The sequence below is a fragment of the Phlebotomus papatasi genome, chromosome 2 (assembly GCF_024763615.1).
Source record: "Phlebotomus papatasi isolate M1 chromosome 2, Ppap_2.1, whole genome shotgun sequence".
NCBI lineage: Eukaryota > Metazoa > Arthropoda > Insecta > Diptera > Psychodidae > Phlebotomus > Phlebotomus papatasi.
In genome coordinates, this window is record NC_077223.1 from 100,839,487 (window position 1) to 100,858,100 (window position 18,614).

Consider the following 18,614-nt stretch of genomic DNA (forward strand, 5'->3'; position numbering starts at 1 on the left):
TCAAGTCTTTCAATCTTACCATCAATCTTATTTGTGTTTTTTGTCTTTCTTTTCTTTTCTTTTTTTTTAAGTGAATCCCTTCGCAATGTTTTGTTTTTCATTTTTGTATTTTGATTGGATGCATTCCTTCCAATACATGTGATATAGGTTCTTTGCCATCATTTGACGCCTCCGCAAAAGGATCAGCAATGTGGAATGGATCTTCATAGCGATAATTTTTGAAGGGATCATCGGAAAAATCGTTGGCGTGCTGCACACACAGAAAATTTGTTAGAAAATCCAAGAGTACAGAATACTCAAGAAATAGAAATTGAAGCTGTGTATTCCAAATAAAAAATTAAATTTTAACTAATCTTTGCACTTCGCAATGTCTTTGCAAAGTTTCTTTCCAAAAATAACAAAGGACACTTGAAGGTCAGTTCATTTTCCTTCGAAGATACGTTTAATTTTGCAAAGTTCAAATAAAAAGATGAAAACTTTAACCGCATTAATATTGTTAAAAATCTCACTTTTCTTGGAAAAATGTGGTACCTTTTCAGAATGTCAAATCATCAAAGAAATAATTTCAAAATAAACTACACAATGATTCTCATTGAAACCTAACGCGCCGATTAACTTATTAAACACACAGAGATTATCGTTATTTTCAAAAATAAATATTTTCAATTTACAGAGTTTAAAAAAATTGAATTTCTTTTGCCAAGACAATACATTTTGTATTATATGTATTTGAAAAGTTTAGAGAAAAAAAACACGTACACTTACAAAGTGTTCGTAAGTTGAATAATCGACTAAAAAGTTACTAAAAGTTTGTAATTTTTTCACAAACATTGTTCGTAACATGTTTTTTTTACAAACATATCTTCGTAAGTGTTCGTATGCAATATGATCGTAAAATTTTGTCATTTGTTCGTAAACTTTGTCAAAAAAACAAAAATGTACAAACAAATCTTTGTAAAAGACCAAAATGTCAAGAGATCGTCTTACAAATAATATTTGTGAAAAAAGTACAAACTTTTACGAACTTTTTTGTGGGTTATTCGTTATACGAGCAAATTGTCCCCAGTAGGTATTCACAAACATTTACGAACACTTTTACAAAATATCGTTTTTTGTATATACCATCGCTAATCAACAACCTTGCAATGTTTCTTTTTTAAAATGAAAAATATTTAAAGTTCATATAAAAAATTATACAGCAGTGTTTTATTATATTTAAAAAAAAAAAACCATTTGGACATCTTTTTTTTCAAAAGAAAATGTTCTACTTTGTTTTTGCAAAATTTTTGCAAATTTGCAGATAACTAGCAAAAAGTCATAATTCCAGGTAAGCCAAAAAACTTTCACTTTTAAACTGAAAATGACCTTTAAAATAGAATTATCAAGTCTGGGTTGGAATGATAACTGTCGACACTATCGAATCGATAGTATCGATAAATCTGTATCTGTTGGTTTAAGTGAATGTCGACTTTTTACGGATTGTTGGGCCATTTATTGCGACATTCATAAAAGAATGAGACTGTTGATAAACATCTATTTTAATTACAGTAAGTGCAGCTATCGTTTAATTTTTCATATCGAGAGAAAAGTTATTATGTCATCCCTGGATTTCCTTAACAAAAAATGCAATTCAATCTTCCAAAATTTAAAGACTTTGTAAAAAAACATTATTGTCCCAAAACGGATTTTTTTTCAAGTGAAACTTTTTTATGTATTTATTTATTATTTATTTTGAAATAAAGTTTGCAATTACCGATCTTTATGCTCAGCGCACAATAACTTTTGTTTTGTGAACATGTTTCTGACATTTCAGTGAGAGTAAATGAAATGTAGATCTAGTTACCTCGCTCACTCTCACAGAAAATTTTGAAAACGTATTTACAAACAAAAGTTATTGTGCGTTGGTCATTACAATAAATATATTTATTTATAAATTAAATTATTTGTTTTTCTTTGAAAAACACAAACACTCAAAAAATTGAAATTGAAAAATAGGACTAGAGAGCAGTTGTATAATCGTAAATTTTTGTTTGTCTGGCAAAAATTTATAAACAAATACGAAAAAATTACAAAATTTTACGAACATTATTTTGGGTGTTTACGAACATTTACGTACAAACCTTTGTAAAAGTACAAAAAATGTTCGTCAAATGATCATTTGATGAACAATGTTTGTGAAAAAAGTACAAAATTTTACAAACATGTTCGTGGGCTATACGATTCACGAGCATTTCGTAAGTCTGTCATAGGATTTCACAAACATTTACGAACACTTTTACAAAATATTTTTTTCTGTGTAAGTGTACGATGCCAAGCTTCATAATGACTAGAATTTTTCCTAATTTTCTCAGTGATTTATCGCATCCATAATTTAAAAAACTAGGGAAAACAAATTAGTCATTACGAAGCTTGGGATCGGACAAAGCATGGGCACTTTCCCCTGTTTAATTTTTAAATTAAATTTTTAAAAAATGCAAAATTTAAGTAATTTTGCAATGCTAAATTTTCAAATCTAAAAAAAAAAAACAATTTCAAAAAATAAATGTTTTAATGGGAATAAAAGTCTTTCATAAAATTAATTTTTTCAGACAAAAATGATTTGCAAAAATTTGGTTCCTTATAAATTTTACTTTAAAAGTAACTGCAGTGTAGATTTTTTTTCAAGGATAAAAGAAAATTTAACCTAAAAGTTTAATAGGTTTAAAACGGACAAAGGGAACAATAAACTTGATTTGATCCCAAATTAAAAATTCTAAGCAAAAATTTAGCTTTGCAAAATTGATTTTCAAAGTTAAAACTCTTTTTAATATAATTTGTTTATTAAAATAAAACACTTTTAAGAATCATTTGCAACTAAAGTGCATTAAAAATTTAAATTTCAAAGTGCAAAGTTTCTGGTCGAACGCTGATTTTTTTTTATTTGGAATACACTCGATGAAAAATCGGCCAAGAAAATGAAGAATTTGCCAGATGTTAAGCATGTATTAGTCTGTTTAGGATTAGTATGAAAAAGGAAAAGATGAAAAATTATACACAATTATTTTATGTTTTCAATTTCACCTTTATGCGATTTCATTTTTTTTACTAATATTTTTTTTATAATCTAATATGTATAATCATATTATTTTGTGTTCCTGAACCATCATAATATGTTTTTCTTTAATATTATTACCTCTTTTTTTCAGCATGATAAACACACAAAACCAACAAGATAGAGAGTTAATAGGAATTAGTAATATTTCTTTTTTTTTCAATATTTCAATAGTTTAGAAGAAGCATTTCTTTATATTTATCTACCTAGAGATATATACTTTTATTTGTTACTTTTGTGATGCGCACGATGATATTTAGTTTTCATTTATACTTTCATGTTCGATTTCATTGTTTTTGTTTTTTCTTTGAAAATTAGTTTTTTCTTATTTTTTTAGTACAAAACGTCTATTTAGCGTTAGTTTGTTATTTCCTCTCTCTTGTCCCTCTCACAATGCCAGAAGAATGGTTGTCAATTGCTGCTATACTTCTTTTTATTTATTTTTTTTTTTAACACAACAATTTAGCGGCATTTCTTAACTTTTGTTTTTTTTATTAATTCTAATATCTTAGAAGAACGCTCTGAATTCAGTGAAGTGCTCATGTTGATGTTCACTGCAATATGCAAAATTCAATATTTTTTTTACAACACAGAAATGTCCAAAGGAATAATTTTGAAAATTCCATTCACTAAAAAATTATCCAAAAAAACATTTAAAAAAAAATACCAAAAAGAACGAATTGTTTTCAACGAACAAAAGTATAGTTGCAATTGCGGACAGCCATCGGCTTAAAAAATTGTTGCTAAAAGAACTGTCAAAGGAACCCAAAGAAAAGCAGAGAAAAGCCAAAAGAAAAAACAGAGAAATTAGCTAGACATAAAACTAAAAATAAATAAATAAATATTTTAAAAAGCCTATGTACAAGAGCTTTAGGAGAACCTAAAAGCAGTTATAGAAGGGTAGAGAAGAGGACTTACCTTGTTGAAGTCAGCGAAATTAGCAAAGTCGTTTGACTCTGACTCGAACGTTTTGACTTTACTCTGGAAAAACGAAAAAAAAAATGCAACATAGAAGCTTAGCTACTAAAAAAAATCTTGAAATATAATTCTAATAAAGAAAAACAAATCTCGGTTAAGGTTCTTCCATCCGACAAAATGGTCGGTGAACTGATTGATTTCAAAAAGTCAATTTCGAAATATTCGATATCGAATTTTCAAAGATCGAATTTATCAATTTTAGCGCCCCTAACGGTGAATATTATAAAATTGTTGTGTTTTGGAGAGTTGTAGTATTTCGCAAAACCTTTAAAGACACCTGTTTTTAAACCGAAATAGAGATAGAGTACGTTCATCTCGCTTTAGTAAGGGTCAAGGTATAGTGGGGTAGATTAAGGAGAATGACGACCTATCATTAGAAAGACCTCAACATTAGTCATACATAACCGTCATAACATACCAAAATTTCACCGAAATCGGTTAAGAAACACTAAAAATATAGGGGAATTGTACCAAATTTCGGCAAGTTTGCAATTTCGCCCACTTCTATTCTTCCTCAAATTTCCATGAATTTTTAGTTTTACATACTCTTGACATAATACAATGCAAAAAAAAAAAACAAAAAAAAATCGCTTCAATGAACGAAATGATGTGAAAAAGACTTTAAAAGAATTCCGGAAAGGCAAGGAATTATGAGAATCAAAGTGGCCGAAATATTACCCAAAGCTACACCTCTATTTTTGTTCATTTTAAAATGTATTAAGAATGATTTTAGAGAAAACAAAGACGATAAACTATCTACAAGGTTCTAAGCAACACTCTTTACAAGTAACAAAAAAATCAGTTTATATTGAAATTATTAGATTTCAAACTTAAACCATTTGCGCTTGCATGGAACTATGCCTAAAGAAGAATAGTCAAAACTAAATAGGCGCTGGTCCCGGAATCGCCACAAACGGACAGTAAGTGGATTTTTAAGAAACTATTATGACATCAAAAAATTTCTGGGAGTTAGGATGGTAAACGCTGGGAGTCCTTGTAAAGACTTTATCCTTCCGAAAAAACGCTACTTTGATAATGAATTATTCAAGAACGACTTCGAATTCGAGGGCGCGAATTTTTCACGGATTTTCGCGGGGCGTGTATTTTTTCGCGGATTTTCGCGGGGCGCGTATTTTTTCGCAGATTTTCGCGGTGCGTGAGTTTTATCGCGTATTTTCACGGGGCGTGTATTTTTTTCGCGGGGCGTGTATTTTTTTCGCAGATTTTCGTGGGATTCGAATTTTTTTCGCGGATTTTCGCGGGATTCAATTTTTTCGTGGATTTTTGCGGGACGCGTATTTTTCGTGGGCAAAGAATATCTTCGCGGATTCTCACGGGTCGCTGACAGAGGCCTCTAAACGGATCTCAAGTTGAGGCCTCTATCTCTCATAGTTTCCGAGATAATCGACTTTAAAGATTTTCAGACACTTTTATGCATTTCTCATTCAATTTTCCCTATTAATAACGCGACCCCAATAGGGATAAGCGGTTGAAAATGAATGAATGAATGAATAACGATAATAAGTTACATAAAGTCTAAGAATTATTAAATGAAATTTGCATTATTTATGTATAAATATCGTTCGAGTTTGCCACAATCCAAATTTGCAATGAAGGAATCGCACCTCTATAAGCTGATCTAGGCTTTTTTTTTGTTCCCTCCCCCATCCCTCATGCAAAGTCTGAAGCCAATTGGCTTATTTTGACCAAAAACCTAATAACACAGTAACTAACACGTACATTCCGGCTTTTAAATAAAAATAACACTAACTAAATTCTTAAACCGTTTCTCTTTAGAAATTTTACAATTCTCTTCAAAACATCCAACAGCTTGTGCTCCACACACAGACCTAATATATCCCTAACACATAGATTAGGGGATAAAGGTCTGCAGGAGTTCAAAAGCTCCTCTCTGCCGTTCGAATATCGGGGGCACCTGAAGAGGACATGATCAATGTCCTCATTTGAAGTTTTCGAAATATCCGATATCGAATTTACGAAAATCGATATTTCGATTAATCGAACGCTTTCGATTGGGTCACGATCAAAATCTTTATAAAAAAAAGATATTGTCAAAAAATGACCAAAACTCCGGTTCTAATTGTCAGAATTTAAAAAAGTGTGAGCGTTTTGGAAAGCTCTCGTGAAATGCCACTTCCCCTTCCAACATCGCAAGTTCATAAAATTACCGCTAGGGGCGCTATTATTAAAAAGAAGATTTTTCAATTTTCTAAGTTAAATAACTCAAAAATTCCATTGTGCCTCGGGTTAAAATTTTAGTATGTTGTAGCCGCAGATTGTACCTATTAAACAAAAAAATACTTAAGTCGATCAATAACCCCTGAGCCGAGCTATTAGGGGTCAAAGTGCGAAAATTGACCGGCCTGTATCTCCGGTTCTAATTAACATTTTGACTTGTATTTTTTTTATTTGTGCGTGTCGACGAGGGCTTTCAGGTGACAAAACTTCAAGTTTAAAACTTCACCACAGGTGGCGCTGCAATAGCGTAAAAATTCAAACTCATTTTTCTCGAAAACGCGATTGTGGAATTTGAACAAATTTTAGAGTGTTGTAGTCTCTAGGCTATGAAGTTTACAAAAAATGGTGTGGGTTCGCTGTGGTTACAATAGAACCAGAGATATGATATGATAAACACAATCCGGATTTGGATACAGTTTGAGATGGAACTTCTCTCTTCTGGATAATAATAAGCCACGCCTCCAATTCATTTTATATGAAAATCATTGGTGCGGTAAATTTCATTGTTTTCGGAAGCTTTTAGGGCGTGGCATCATCTTATTTTGTTCCTTGTGGCTTTTTAAGTGCTAAATGGGGCGTGGCTCAATCTTTAAAGACAAGATTCTTCTACTACTCCTGGTCTCAGTTAAATTTGTTCATGTGAATTGTCCTGAGAGTGCCATATGCCCTCATTATTAAACAATTCCTATTTAAAAAATAAAATGTAGTTAGGTCTAAATCCGAAAGGGGGCGTGGTCTAAGATAATTTTTAGTGGAACTTTCTTCGAGTTTTCTCCGAAAACTAGAAAAACTGGCAACGAATTCGTGTTCAAGCAATAGAATTCCTTAAGATTCCCGATGTTTAATAAATTTTAGAAAGGTTATAAAGATGATAAAAAATAGGATGCTAGATCTTTTTTACCTTGGAAGTTGGAAGGTATCGAATTTTGAAATTTTGTTCCATGTTCGCTTACTCCACAAGAAAAAGTTAGTTCAAAAAATAAATTTTCACGATATTTCTTTTCAATCGTATTTAAAAAAAACAATTAAAATTTTAAAGTTTAAAAGTTTTAACTAAAAACTTATAAAAAAGCTAAAAGTATAGAAATTTTCTACAGACGAATCTACAAGAAGAAATTTTGTATTAAACCTTTAGTTTTCTTCGTTAAAAGTTCTCCAAAAAATCACACATTTACGAAAAATAAAATAAGACACTGGAGTCAGATGAAGAGTTCTAGATTCTAGATAACATCGATCGAGCCTTACTAGGGAAATTTTTCCACAGAGAAAAAGCTAAAATACAAGAAAAAAAGAATAAAAAGGCAAGACTAGACGTACCTGGATTGATTTAGGTGGTGCTGGTCTCGGTGGTGGCTGCTTTGACTTCTTTGGTGGCAGAGCCGGAATGGGTGAAGTGGATCTGTACGCGAGCTGTGAACTAGGTGCAATGTTCGTGTGCACATTGCCCCCTCCCGTCGTGGGAGCATGTAGAATGGCAAATGGATCCTCATCAAACTTGTCCTTCGTATCGCTGGACGTTACGTTCGTATCAGCGCTCCCTGAACCCCCAAATGCATCCCCAAAAGCGTCACTATGTGTCTTCGATTGACCATTGAATGGCGTATCGAAGCTGTCATCAAAGCCCGAAGTATCTGCCCATGTGTCAGTTGTTTTGGGCTTGAAAGGATCTGTACACAAAAAAATCACTGTAACACTAAAGTTTCTTTCTAAATTTTCACGATAAAGTCAAAATTTCACTGTTGCAAGAAAATTTCCGAGAAGTTTAAAGCCTAATACGATGAAATTTTTTTAAATGAAAAATAGATGAACAATTTTCGAGTACTAAAAAGCAATTTTTCACTTTGAAAATCCAAAATTTCAATCGGTTTCTTTCAAAATTTCCAAAATTTCTAAACACAATTTTCAAAAGTGTATTGAATGAAATTTGATGAAAACTTATTCGCCCAGATTTTACAAAATTTCACTTTGAAAATACAAAATTTCATAAAGTTTCCAATATTTCTTGAAAATTTCCAAAATTTCGAAACAATTTTTAAAAGTTTGATCGATATAAAATGATAAAAATGTGTCCGAACCAATTTTTCAAATTTTTACGTTCAAAGTACAAAATTTCATAAGGTTTCCAATATTTCCTGAAAATTTCCAAAATTTGAAAACATAATTTATGGATAAAACATGTCTGAAAACTTATTCATATTAATTATTAAAACTTTCACGTTCAAAATACAAAATTTCCAATATTTCCTGAAAATTTCCAAAATTCTGAAACATACTTTCGAAAAGTGTAACAAATGAAAATTGATAAAATCTTATTAGTACCAATTGCGCAAACTTTCACGTTCAAAATATAAAATTTCACAAATTTTCCAATATTTCCTGAAAATTTCCAAAATTTCGAAACGTAATTTTCAAAAGTTTGGTAGATATAAAATGATAAAAATGCGTCCGAATCAATTTTTCAAACTTTTACGTTCAAAGTGCAAAATTTCACAAATTTTCCAATATTTCCTGAAAATTTCCAAAATTTCAAAACATAATTTATAGATTAAAACATGTCTGAAAACTTATTCATACCAATTATTAAAATTTTATCGTTCAAAATAGAAAATTTCATAAAATTTCCAATATTTCCTGAAAATTTTCAAAATTCTGAAACATACTTTCGAAAAGTGTAACAAGTGAAAATTGATAAAATCTTATTCGTACCAATTGCGCAAACTTTCACGTTCAAAATATAAAATTTCATAAAGTTTCCAATATTTCTTGAAAATTTCCAAAATTTCGAAACAATTTTTAAAAGTTTGATCGATATAAAATGATAAAAATGTGTCCGAACCAATTTTTCAAATTTTTACGTTCAAAGTACAAAATTTCATAAGGTTTCCAATATTTCCTGAAAATTTCCAAAATTTCATAGATAAAAAATTCACTTACCGTCTTCGAATTTGTTGTCAAATGAGTATGTTGTGGTGGAAACTGGTGGAGACTCCTTGGGCTTACTTTCAGTATTCATAGACTCCCGAACTTCGCGGAAGTCCGGATTGAGCTTGAGATAGTAATCGGTAACAACATCCGGATCTCCTGTTTCTATGGCTGTTTTGCATGAATCAAGGGCGTCTCGCATCTGACGCTGACTCTCCTGCAACTGCGTTATCATGGCCTTCATCTGGCTGATCTGAAGCTGAGTATCCTGCAGCTGAACTGTCAAATCATCGAGTTCTTTGGTATTTTTGTCATATTCCTTGGACAAATTCATCTCTTCGTCCTTGAGGCTCTGCAATTGCGAACGCCTAGCGTCCACTTCAGCCTCTTGCTCCCTAATTGTCTCTTCCTGTTTCACACATTGCTCATTGATTTTTTTCACTTGTTCCTGAAACAAAAAGCGGTTCTGCTTGAGCTTTCAGAACTTCGAGAGTTGATTTTTTTCTCGATTTTTGTTCGAAATCTATTAAAAATATGCAAACTTTAGTTGATTGACGTTGGCGGCGTTACAGTCTATGGCTACACAAAAACTCGCAAAAAATAAGCAAAATAGTTTTAAAAATCGTTTTTCAAAAGTTTTTAAAGTTATCCCAAATCTAAATAAAAAATTCCACAATTTTTCATGAAAATTTCAAATTTAAAATATTGAAATTTTGAGTTTTTTTTTTAATTTTGTAGACTTTTTCTTCGAGGAATGTACTTAAAAAAAAAAAAACAAAGCCAAATGCACTTTCATATCAATTAAAAAATCCTTTACGCGAAAAATGGAAAATTTCACAACTTTTCATGAAAATTTCATAATGTTTGAAGAATTTAAATTTAAATTTGAATTTGAGAAAGAGAAATTGCTTAAAGTGTTCCCCGTCTTAATTGAGCAACATTCAATATGTGAAACGCAAAAATTCAACTGCAATAACATTCTAAAATTTTTCTCAAATTTTGAATTTTGAAAAATTTTCGGCAACTTTTCATGAAAATTTCTTTTAAAAAATCATTTCTATGTAAATATATCAAGTAAATATTTTTTTACAAAAGGAGTAAAGTTTCACTGATAAAATGTAAAATTTCATAAAATTTCATAAAAATGTCGTAAAATTGCAACTAATTAAATTTTTTCTTTGAAATATTTGATATTACTGAAAAGAGTATTTTTGATCTTCTAAAAAAAACTAATGAATCTTTCACTAGGATCTTTAGGAAGCGAAGGAGTGATTCACAAGAAATTAGAGTGGCTCAAGTTTATTGTTCCCCAAAAAAATATATGAGAACCCTGAGTTCTCTGAAAGAATGAATTTTGAATTTGTGCTTCACCGGATTTCCTGTAAGTCCCTTGACAAACGTACGCGTTTTCCGAGATCCCTGAAAAAATAAATGGGTTCCCCTGGCTCCCTGAAAAAATACACGAATTCCCCGGGTTCCCTGAAAAATACATGGGTCCCTCGGGTTCCCTGTAGGTCCCCTGACAAAATGTATGCGTTCCCCGAGATCCCCAAAAAAATATATGGGTTCCCCGGGTTGCCTGAAAAATATATAGGTCCCTCGGGTTCCCTGTAGGTCCCCTGAAAAAAGAAATTAGTTCCCCGGGTTCCTTGAAAAAAATAAATGGGTTTCCCGGACTCCCTGAAAAAAATACATGAGCTCCCCGGGTTCCCTGAAAAAATAGATGGGTTCTCTGAAGAAATACATGGGTTCCCCGGGTTGCCTGAAAAATATATGGGTCCCTCGGGTTCCCTGTAGGTCCCCTGACAAAATGTATGCGTTCCCCGAGATCCCCAAAAAAATACTTGGGTTCCCCGGGTTCCCTGAAGAAATACATGGGTTCCCCGGGTTGCCTGAAAAATACATGGGTCCCTCGGGTTCCCTGTAGGTCCCCTGACAAAATATATGCGTTTCCCGAGATCCCTAAAAAAAAATAAATGGGTTCCCCCGACTCCCTGAAAAAAATGCATGAGTTCCCCGGGTTCCCTGTAGGTCCCCTGGCAAAATGTATGAGTTCCCCGGGTTCCCTGAAAAAATAGATGGGTTCCCCGGGTTGCCTGAAAAATACATGGGTCCCTCGGATTCCCTGTAGGTCCCCTGACAAAATGTATGCGTTCCCCGAGATCCCTAAAAAAATATATATATGGGTTCCTCGGGCCCCCTGAAAAATACATGGGTTCCCCGGGATCCCTGTGGGTCCCCTGACAAAATGTATGAGTTTCCTGGGTTCCCTGGAAAAATACACAGGTTGCCTGATATATCGGTTCCTCCGGTTCCCTGAAAAAATATATTTGTTCTCTAGGTTCCTCGAGAATTCCCTAGCCAATTACAATCTTCACACGATGACTTTTTAAAATAAAGAAAATGACCATTTGGTCAAAAACGTTTCTGCAAAGTTTTGATCTTCAAAAATTTGCAAACTTTGCAAAATATATTCATTATTCATTAAAAAATCTTAAAAAAATTTACATTTCATTTTTCACTTTGAAATGCAAAGAAAAAATGCAAAGTGCAAAGAAAAAATGCAAAGTGCAAAGAAAATTTAAAAATAAAAAAATAATAAAGTTTCTCACTTAAAGCTGAACCAAGAAAGCTTTGTGAATTTTTTTCTTCACTTTCTAGGACATTCTTAGTTCGTGAAATCTCCGCCAGTAGCGCAAGATAATTTTCGACATAAACCTGGAAACTTTGCAATTCAATCGAAACCTAAAGAACTCCAATTGAAACTTTGCAATTATTTGCAGTATTTGTTCTTTAATAAAAAAGAATATGTAATAAAAATTACGTATGATTTTATGTTTAGGTTTAGATAATTATTGTAAAAAAAAATTTTGCAAAGCGCAAAGTGCAAAGTAAAAAATCTCAAAATGTTGTATTTCAACCTGAAATAAAAATATGTGGTCAGAATATTTTTGTACTTTCTAGTCTAGAATATCTGTAATTAGTAGAATCTCCGCTGGTAGCGCTGAAGTCATCTTTCAGTAAACATAACCTCAAAAAATTTAAAAATCAGAAAAAAAAACTGAATGAAAACTAACCTGCAGATCATTGAGTCGCTTCTGAGCCTCGACTTTCTGATGTTCCAGTTGCTTCAGCGTAGCCGTCAGCGTGTCCATCTCCTTCTGCAGACTCCTAATCTCCCCCGTCTTGATCACAATGTCCGCCGCCCTCTGAGACATTTCCCTCTCCAGAGCTCTCCTTTCCGTCACAATCTTCTCAATCTCCTCAGCCATCATCTTCAGCTCCGGATTCGAGTAGGCCGGCTCTGGTGTCTTGGAAGGCATCAGAGCCGGCGCCTCAGCCACCTGAGTAGGCTTTGCCCTCAGACTCGGAGGTACCATATTGGGCGCCAGGACATTTGGTGGATCAATCCCACGTTTCTTACGATCCACCAGCCACAGAGCCAGAGCAAATTGCTCAGAGGTCAACTTTCCTGTCTGATTGGTGTCACAGAGAGCCCAGATGTGCGCCAGGCAGATCTGAGACACTCCCGACTGCAGGAAAATGTCCTTGATCTCAGACCCCGAAACCAGGCCATCGTTGTCCAGATCGCTTCGCTTGAAGATCTGATCGAAATTCCTCTTTTCCTCAGCCGAAACCACCCAATCCGGCTCTGCGGGCTTCACCACTGGCCCATCTGACAGCAGATTCAGATTCGACAGAGCCGGAGAAGTCCTGGCCACATCCGCCAGCAGCGCCGCCGCGGGCAATGGCGGAACCACGGGAGGCGCTGGCGGAGGTGCCAGATCCGTTGGGAATTGCGCAAAGAGCTCAGGCTCCTCGGCAACTGGAGCTGGAGCTGCCACAGATGACTTCATCATGCTCTTCTTGAGAGCTGTGGGCAGCCTAGCTGGAATGTGACGCTTCTGCAGAGCATGATAGACGAGATGCATCGCCTGCAAGGGACGCGCAACTTTCTATCAGTTTCCCCCTTCTGCCTTTTCCCCCATGAAATTTCGAATCTTATTGAGACTAAACAATATTTCTTTTCCGATAAGAAGAGTATCATTGGAACGCAATTGCAAAACTCTATCTTGGACAAATATTTGATTTTATTTGAAAAACACGAAAGGTCTTCAGCGATTTCTTTGTAAATAATAGAAGCTTAGGTGATAGTGAAGATAAAAAATATAAAACAGTTTCTTCAGCTTTAAAGAAAAATAGGATTGTAGGTCAGTTCATAATTCTTTGCGTAAATCTCTTTGGAATGAAATATTAAAAAAAAGTAATACATTTGTCTCAAAAGAAAATAAAAGAAAAATTGCCAACGAATGATATTTTTAAAATTGAAATTTTTCAAGGTCAGAAGTTAAAAAGGCTCTAGGGAAGGTATTTCTCAACCAATTTAGGCAAGTTAGGGGTCATTGGAAAGGTCTTGGAATCCTTGACAATGCTGTGTCGATTTAAACTAGTTTCAAATCGACAAAAAACGATTATGAATCAACAATTATTCTTGTAATACAGTGCCTACTCTCTAATCCGGATCGGCGTAATCTGGACGAGTTATCGACGGTTACATTTAAAATAATTTTAAGGTCATGTATGCATGTGTGTTCAGCAATGAAAATGAATTATCCTGTGGTGTTTTTGTTTAATAAATGAAGTATAATAGTATATTTTTGTTAATTTCCGACGATTAATTCAATAGGTGTGGAAATCGGTAAGCGTGGGGTAAGAAGAAGCAAAGAAAATTTTCAAATTCTTCCCAAAGCTTTCGGCTCGGACTCCAAGTCTTCCTCAGTGGTCAAATTTTTAATCTTTTCTTGCTTTGTCAAAGGGTCTTTTTGTTCACAGGGCATGGGATTTGGGTCACTACACTTAATTTTCTAGTTTTTTTTTAGAATTTTTTAGCAATTTTTCTCTCTTTGTGTGTCTTTCTTAAGATTTCTTTGTGAGACTACTAACAAAGAAATCTTAAGAAAGACACACAAAGAGAGAAAAATTTCTAAAAATTCTAAAAATAAGTAGAAAATTAAGTACAATGCCCCAAATCCCATGCCCTGTGAACAAAAGAACCCTTTGACAAAGCAAGAAAAGACTAAAAAATTGACCAATGAGGAAGGCTTGGAGTCCGAGCCGAAAGCTTTGGGAAGAATTTGAAAATTTTCTTTGCTTCTTCTTACCCGACACTCACCGGTTTCCACACCTATAATAGCATAGAATTCTCTAATTAATGGCTTTTTAATCTTCTTTAAAACTTTTATACTAATTCTACAAAAAAAAATCTTGTATTATATTTTCGAAACGTTGAACGAAATCAAAAAAAATCTATGCGGATTACGAAGCGGACATCTGTCATAATGTCTCCCAATCATCCGAATAACAAAGCGGGCACTGTATTACAGACATTTATTCGATTCATAAATCGGTTTAAATTAATACGTAACCAATTTTGTGGATCCAATTAGTTAACGAGTTAGAGCATAACTGGGACACTGCCCCTCTGCCCCACCTCTTTTTGTTACAAGCGAAATGTTAGGTTATGTTAATAAACAAAATGTTGGGTTATGATGAACTTAACCTAGAAAGTTTATGAAGGTCATTTTATCCTTGATAAATACACTGTGCGACACGTTGTGGGTGTCTTTGACGAGAGTGCCAAAACTTGTTAGAGGGCCATTTAAGGGTCTCAAATCTGAAATCCGTTTGTCCGGGTCACGTCTGGATTTTTTTGAATAAGCATTTTTAGTTTTTTGCTATTTTCTAAAATTCAAAAATTTATATCTCCGGTCCTATTTATCCGGTGGTAGTCACATAAAGGTATAATGACGTGTAATTTCATACTCTATAACTTTTGTAAACATATCAAAAACCTACGATGAAAATAAAGTGTATTTTTTAAAGATTTTATGAAAAAGTGCACCCAAAATTGTGCATTTTCCTGGGTTTTTTCCATCTTCTAATAATTCTCCCACTTAGATAGAACGTTTTATATGCCAACTTCTATGCCTAAAAGTTAATACATTTAATATTCTTTCATGTCTTTTTAGTTTGAATTTTCTATCTTAATTCGTTTATTCACAATAATTTATTGAAAATAAAATGCATTAAAATCTATATATTTACGGTATAATACTGGTTCAGTTCGGATATTCGCTTTATTACGGAAATATCGTTTAATCATTCCGAAAAAAGATTTTTCAAAGTCAAATATTAAAAAGGATCTAGAGAGCGCCTTTAGCAGGCCAATGGGGTCATATTTGGGCTCGTTGAAAAGGTCTTGGAATCTCCCACAAAACTGAACCGATTCCAATTGGTTTTGAACCGGTAATGAACCGGTTCAAACCCGATAACTCATTTTTACACGAAATTCCAATAAATAGTCCCTCAGATGTATTTTGAGAAATATTTTGAGGAATTTATAAATCGGTTCAAATCGGTTGTCAATCGGTAATGAACCGGTTAATAACCGATAAGTAATTTTTGTTTAAAAATCAGTTTTACTGCTCATCTCTTTTGAGTGATTTACGAATCGGTTTAAATCGGTTGATATAACCGGTAAAAAGGAAAATGATACGAAAGTACTTTTGAGGTATAGCATCCAAGTCACGAATTCGAGCACTTAGCAAAGCCTGAAACACTTTGCCACCGTTTTTTAATTAGCAATTGACTGATGCGAAAATAAAGGCCTTCACAAAGTCTTTCCTGCTATAATGACCAGCTTTCTTGCTTCTGAAGCCTCTCAGTTGAATTTTCTTATTGGATTCTAATGAGAAATTTAATTTTCTTAGACTTTTTCTTAACTCTTTCCAGACCGCAGCATATGCTGCAAGCCAATTTCACATTTTTTTAATCAAAAATATCTCAGGTATTAATTAAGGTCTTACAAAAAAATATCTTACATTTGGACATCCTTATAGTTTGTAATCATCCACAAGAATAGGATTTTTATCAGTTCTGAATAATTAAAAAAAACATTATTTTTCACAGAACATTCATTTATGCTGCTTTGGGTACTCAGAGTCCCAAAAGAGACGAAAGAGTTAACTTTCTTGGAGTCTCAAAAATCAGAGAAAAATGCGCAAGTATTTATGAACTGACCAGATGAATCCTATTCTACGACTCGAAGCTCATTCTTCGGTTCTCATAAATCGCTCCCAGTTGAACAATGAGAAAATAATCTGCTGCTCAAATGACGAAATCGCCTTATCTCCGCCAGTCCCAGAAAACTTTGCAGTTTATCGCAGGAAGGAGGTTCTCAATTACTACTACATTTTCCCCCCAAAAGATAAATTTCTTCTCGTGATAATGCTAGAGTAAAGACAAAAAAAAAATTGGGGAGCACCCTCTTTTCCCCTCAAATCCCCAAAGATAAGATGAGGAAAAATTCAGGGTCGCTAATCGAAGAAAAATAAATAATGGAAAATTTTTTTCTGTGACTTACCACACTGAACTCATAAATGTCCAGACTGCCATCCCTGTCCTGATCAGCCAAATCCCAAATCTTCCCCAGGGTATCCACGGGCAATTTGGAATTCATGAGAACACCCTTGACTTGATTCCCTGGCAGAAGACCGCCAACGGGATTCAGAGAATTGAATTTCTCCTGGTACTTGGCCTCATCTGCCGGAGTCATTGCCCATTCGGCTGACTCATCGTGCAGCATGGAGGCAGCTGGTGGTGGAACCTGTGGAGGTATCTTGGGAATGGCTCCGACTTTTGGAGGATTCTGGGTATCAGTGTAAATATTTTCAATGTTGATATCTTCGCCCGCCTGAGCCAGAGCCACAAACTTCAGGGCAGTGTAGAAGCCCGCTTTGTCCAGGTATCCTCTCCCTTGGGGATCTGACAGGTCCCATATCTGCAATAAACCCAATCACTGAGCCTTCAACCCTTCCGGACAGCAGGAAATCAAGGAAACTCACCCGACTCAGAACTACGTCACTGAGAGTGGATTTTTTGAGAAATCTAGCCGCATCCATGGCCCCAATACTGGGATTCCCTTTGGGATTGGCCAGTTTATAGTACGCCTCGTAGATTGCCACATGTTTTCCCGCCACCTGAAATCCAGAAAAGTCCCATTTTCAGAAGGGAATCCTCGAGAATCTCATGAAAACATTTAGTTCATCAGGCTGCCACAAGTGGCGTAAAATCAATAATCCGCCAGCCTTCACACCCGAGGGCACCTTTTCAGCCCCATTTTCCAGCACTTCACCACTCACCTGCGCCAAATTCGATGGCCCACTCATCTCGGAGGACTCTCAACTCTCACGAAAGCCACTTAAATTGCCAATTAAGTCACTGGAGACACCTCAAAATGGCACAAATAAAAATCAATCCCAAAAACACAAACAAAATTTTTGCACAGAAACTCAAATGTCAAATTGTCAATTGCACCCATCAGCCCAATAAAAAACGTGTCTACGGATACTCCCAAGACACATTCGGATTTTATCCGCATCAATTGTAGACAAAGTCTTCGATCTGTCTACATCGCCTACACAAAATTAGAATTTTTTTGCAATTTTATTAAAAGCTTCAGTAAATTGGGCAATGAACTTGACAAAAATGGTCATTAAATGAATGTTTAAATGTTAAATATATTACATTTTTGCAACCCCCTGGCAAGTTGCCTGAAATTTGAAGTCACTTTCTCATACTTCGATTTAAATTTATATAGGAATTTCTTTGCACTCGCTACCGTTATGCTAAAAGCTAAATATTTAAGAAGTGCGAAGTTTTTCCGTATTATAAGATACCTTTCCGTATGGAGGGATAAATATACTAAACTTTTGTTTAAATAAATTTTTTCCTCGGAGCACTGCGAGCTGAGTTCGAGATCAATTTAGGAATTGGCTTCAAATAGCTCCATATAAAAAGACCATCTTGCCAGAGGGTTGCATTTTTGAAATATTGTTGGCAAAAAAAAAGTTAAGAAGTTACCCAAGTTATCTCAACGTCTGCAATATGTATTTAGAGTAGACTCTTTCAAATTCGGGCATTTAGATCCGAAATGTCACCCGAATTAGAGAGAAATTCGGGTATTAAACTATTTGAAATGCAACGATTTCTTGTTCATCTGCATATACTCATATTAAGTTTAGATACTCATACTTATTGTGATTTTGTATTAAAACTTCTTAATAATGCAAAATCACATAATAATTAAGTCAAACTGTCGTAAATTTGGGCATATATGCCACTTGATAAACACAGTCAAACTTTAAAAATGTCAACAAACTTTTTTCAAGTCTAACTGCCGCCCGAAATAAAAAGTAGCCCGATCTTAAAAGAGCCGAATTAGCGAGAGTCTACTGTATGTATTAGGCAAGATCAATTTTAAGTTTTCACAGCCTATTGTGATATTATTTTAACAATTAGAAAA

At 34.2% G+C, this 18,614-nt stretch overlaps 1 protein-coding gene across 5 annotated transcripts; it reads right to left on the minus strand.

The window, feature by feature from the left end:
• Positions 1–7: 7 nt before the first annotated feature.
• On the minus strand, positions 8–17,640 carry LOC129800393 (epidermal growth factor receptor substrate 15-like 1). 5 transcript variants are annotated; one of them, XR_008751624.1, is made up of 9 exons: positions 17,452–17,626; positions 17,155–17,289; positions 16,674–17,090; positions 12,328–13,185; positions 9,263–9,698; positions 7,646–7,995; positions 4,010–4,072; positions 3,759–3,843; positions 3,385–3,645 (listed from the first exon to the last, which is right to left on the minus strand). XR_008751624.1 is itself a non-coding variant. In XM_055844734.1 (8 exons), the coding sequence occupies exons 1-8, from the start codon at positions 17,476–17,478 to the stop codon at positions 98–100; spliced, it is 2,439 nt and encodes an 812-aa protein (XP_055700709.1). In that variant the 5' UTR covers positions 17,479–17,631; the 3' UTR covers positions 8–97. The 5 variants fall into 5 exon arrangements, 4 of the variants coding, with proteins under 4 accessions (XP_055700709.1, XP_055700711.1, XP_055700710.1 ...); XM_055844734.1 differs by lacking the exons at positions 3,385–3,645; positions 3,759–3,843 and adding an exon at positions 8–250 and having other exon boundaries at positions 17,452–17,631; XM_055844736.1 differs by lacking the exon at positions 3,759–3,843 and having other exon boundaries at positions 17,452–17,640.
• Between the last annotated feature and the right edge of the window lie 974 nt (positions 17,641–18,614).

Coding starts and splice junctions, on each gene's coding strand:
- LOC129800393 (XM_055844734.1), bottom strand. CDS start 17,478: ATGAGTGGGCCATCGAATTTGGCGCAG. Junction 9,699..12,327: donor AGCGACTCAATGATCTGCAG/GTTAGTTTTCAT, acceptor TTTTTGTTTCAG/GAACAAGTGAAAAAAATCAA. Junction 4,073..7,645: donor CACCACCTAAATCAATCCAG/GTACGTCTAGTC, acceptor TCGTTTTTCCAG/AGTAAAGTCAAAACGTTCGA.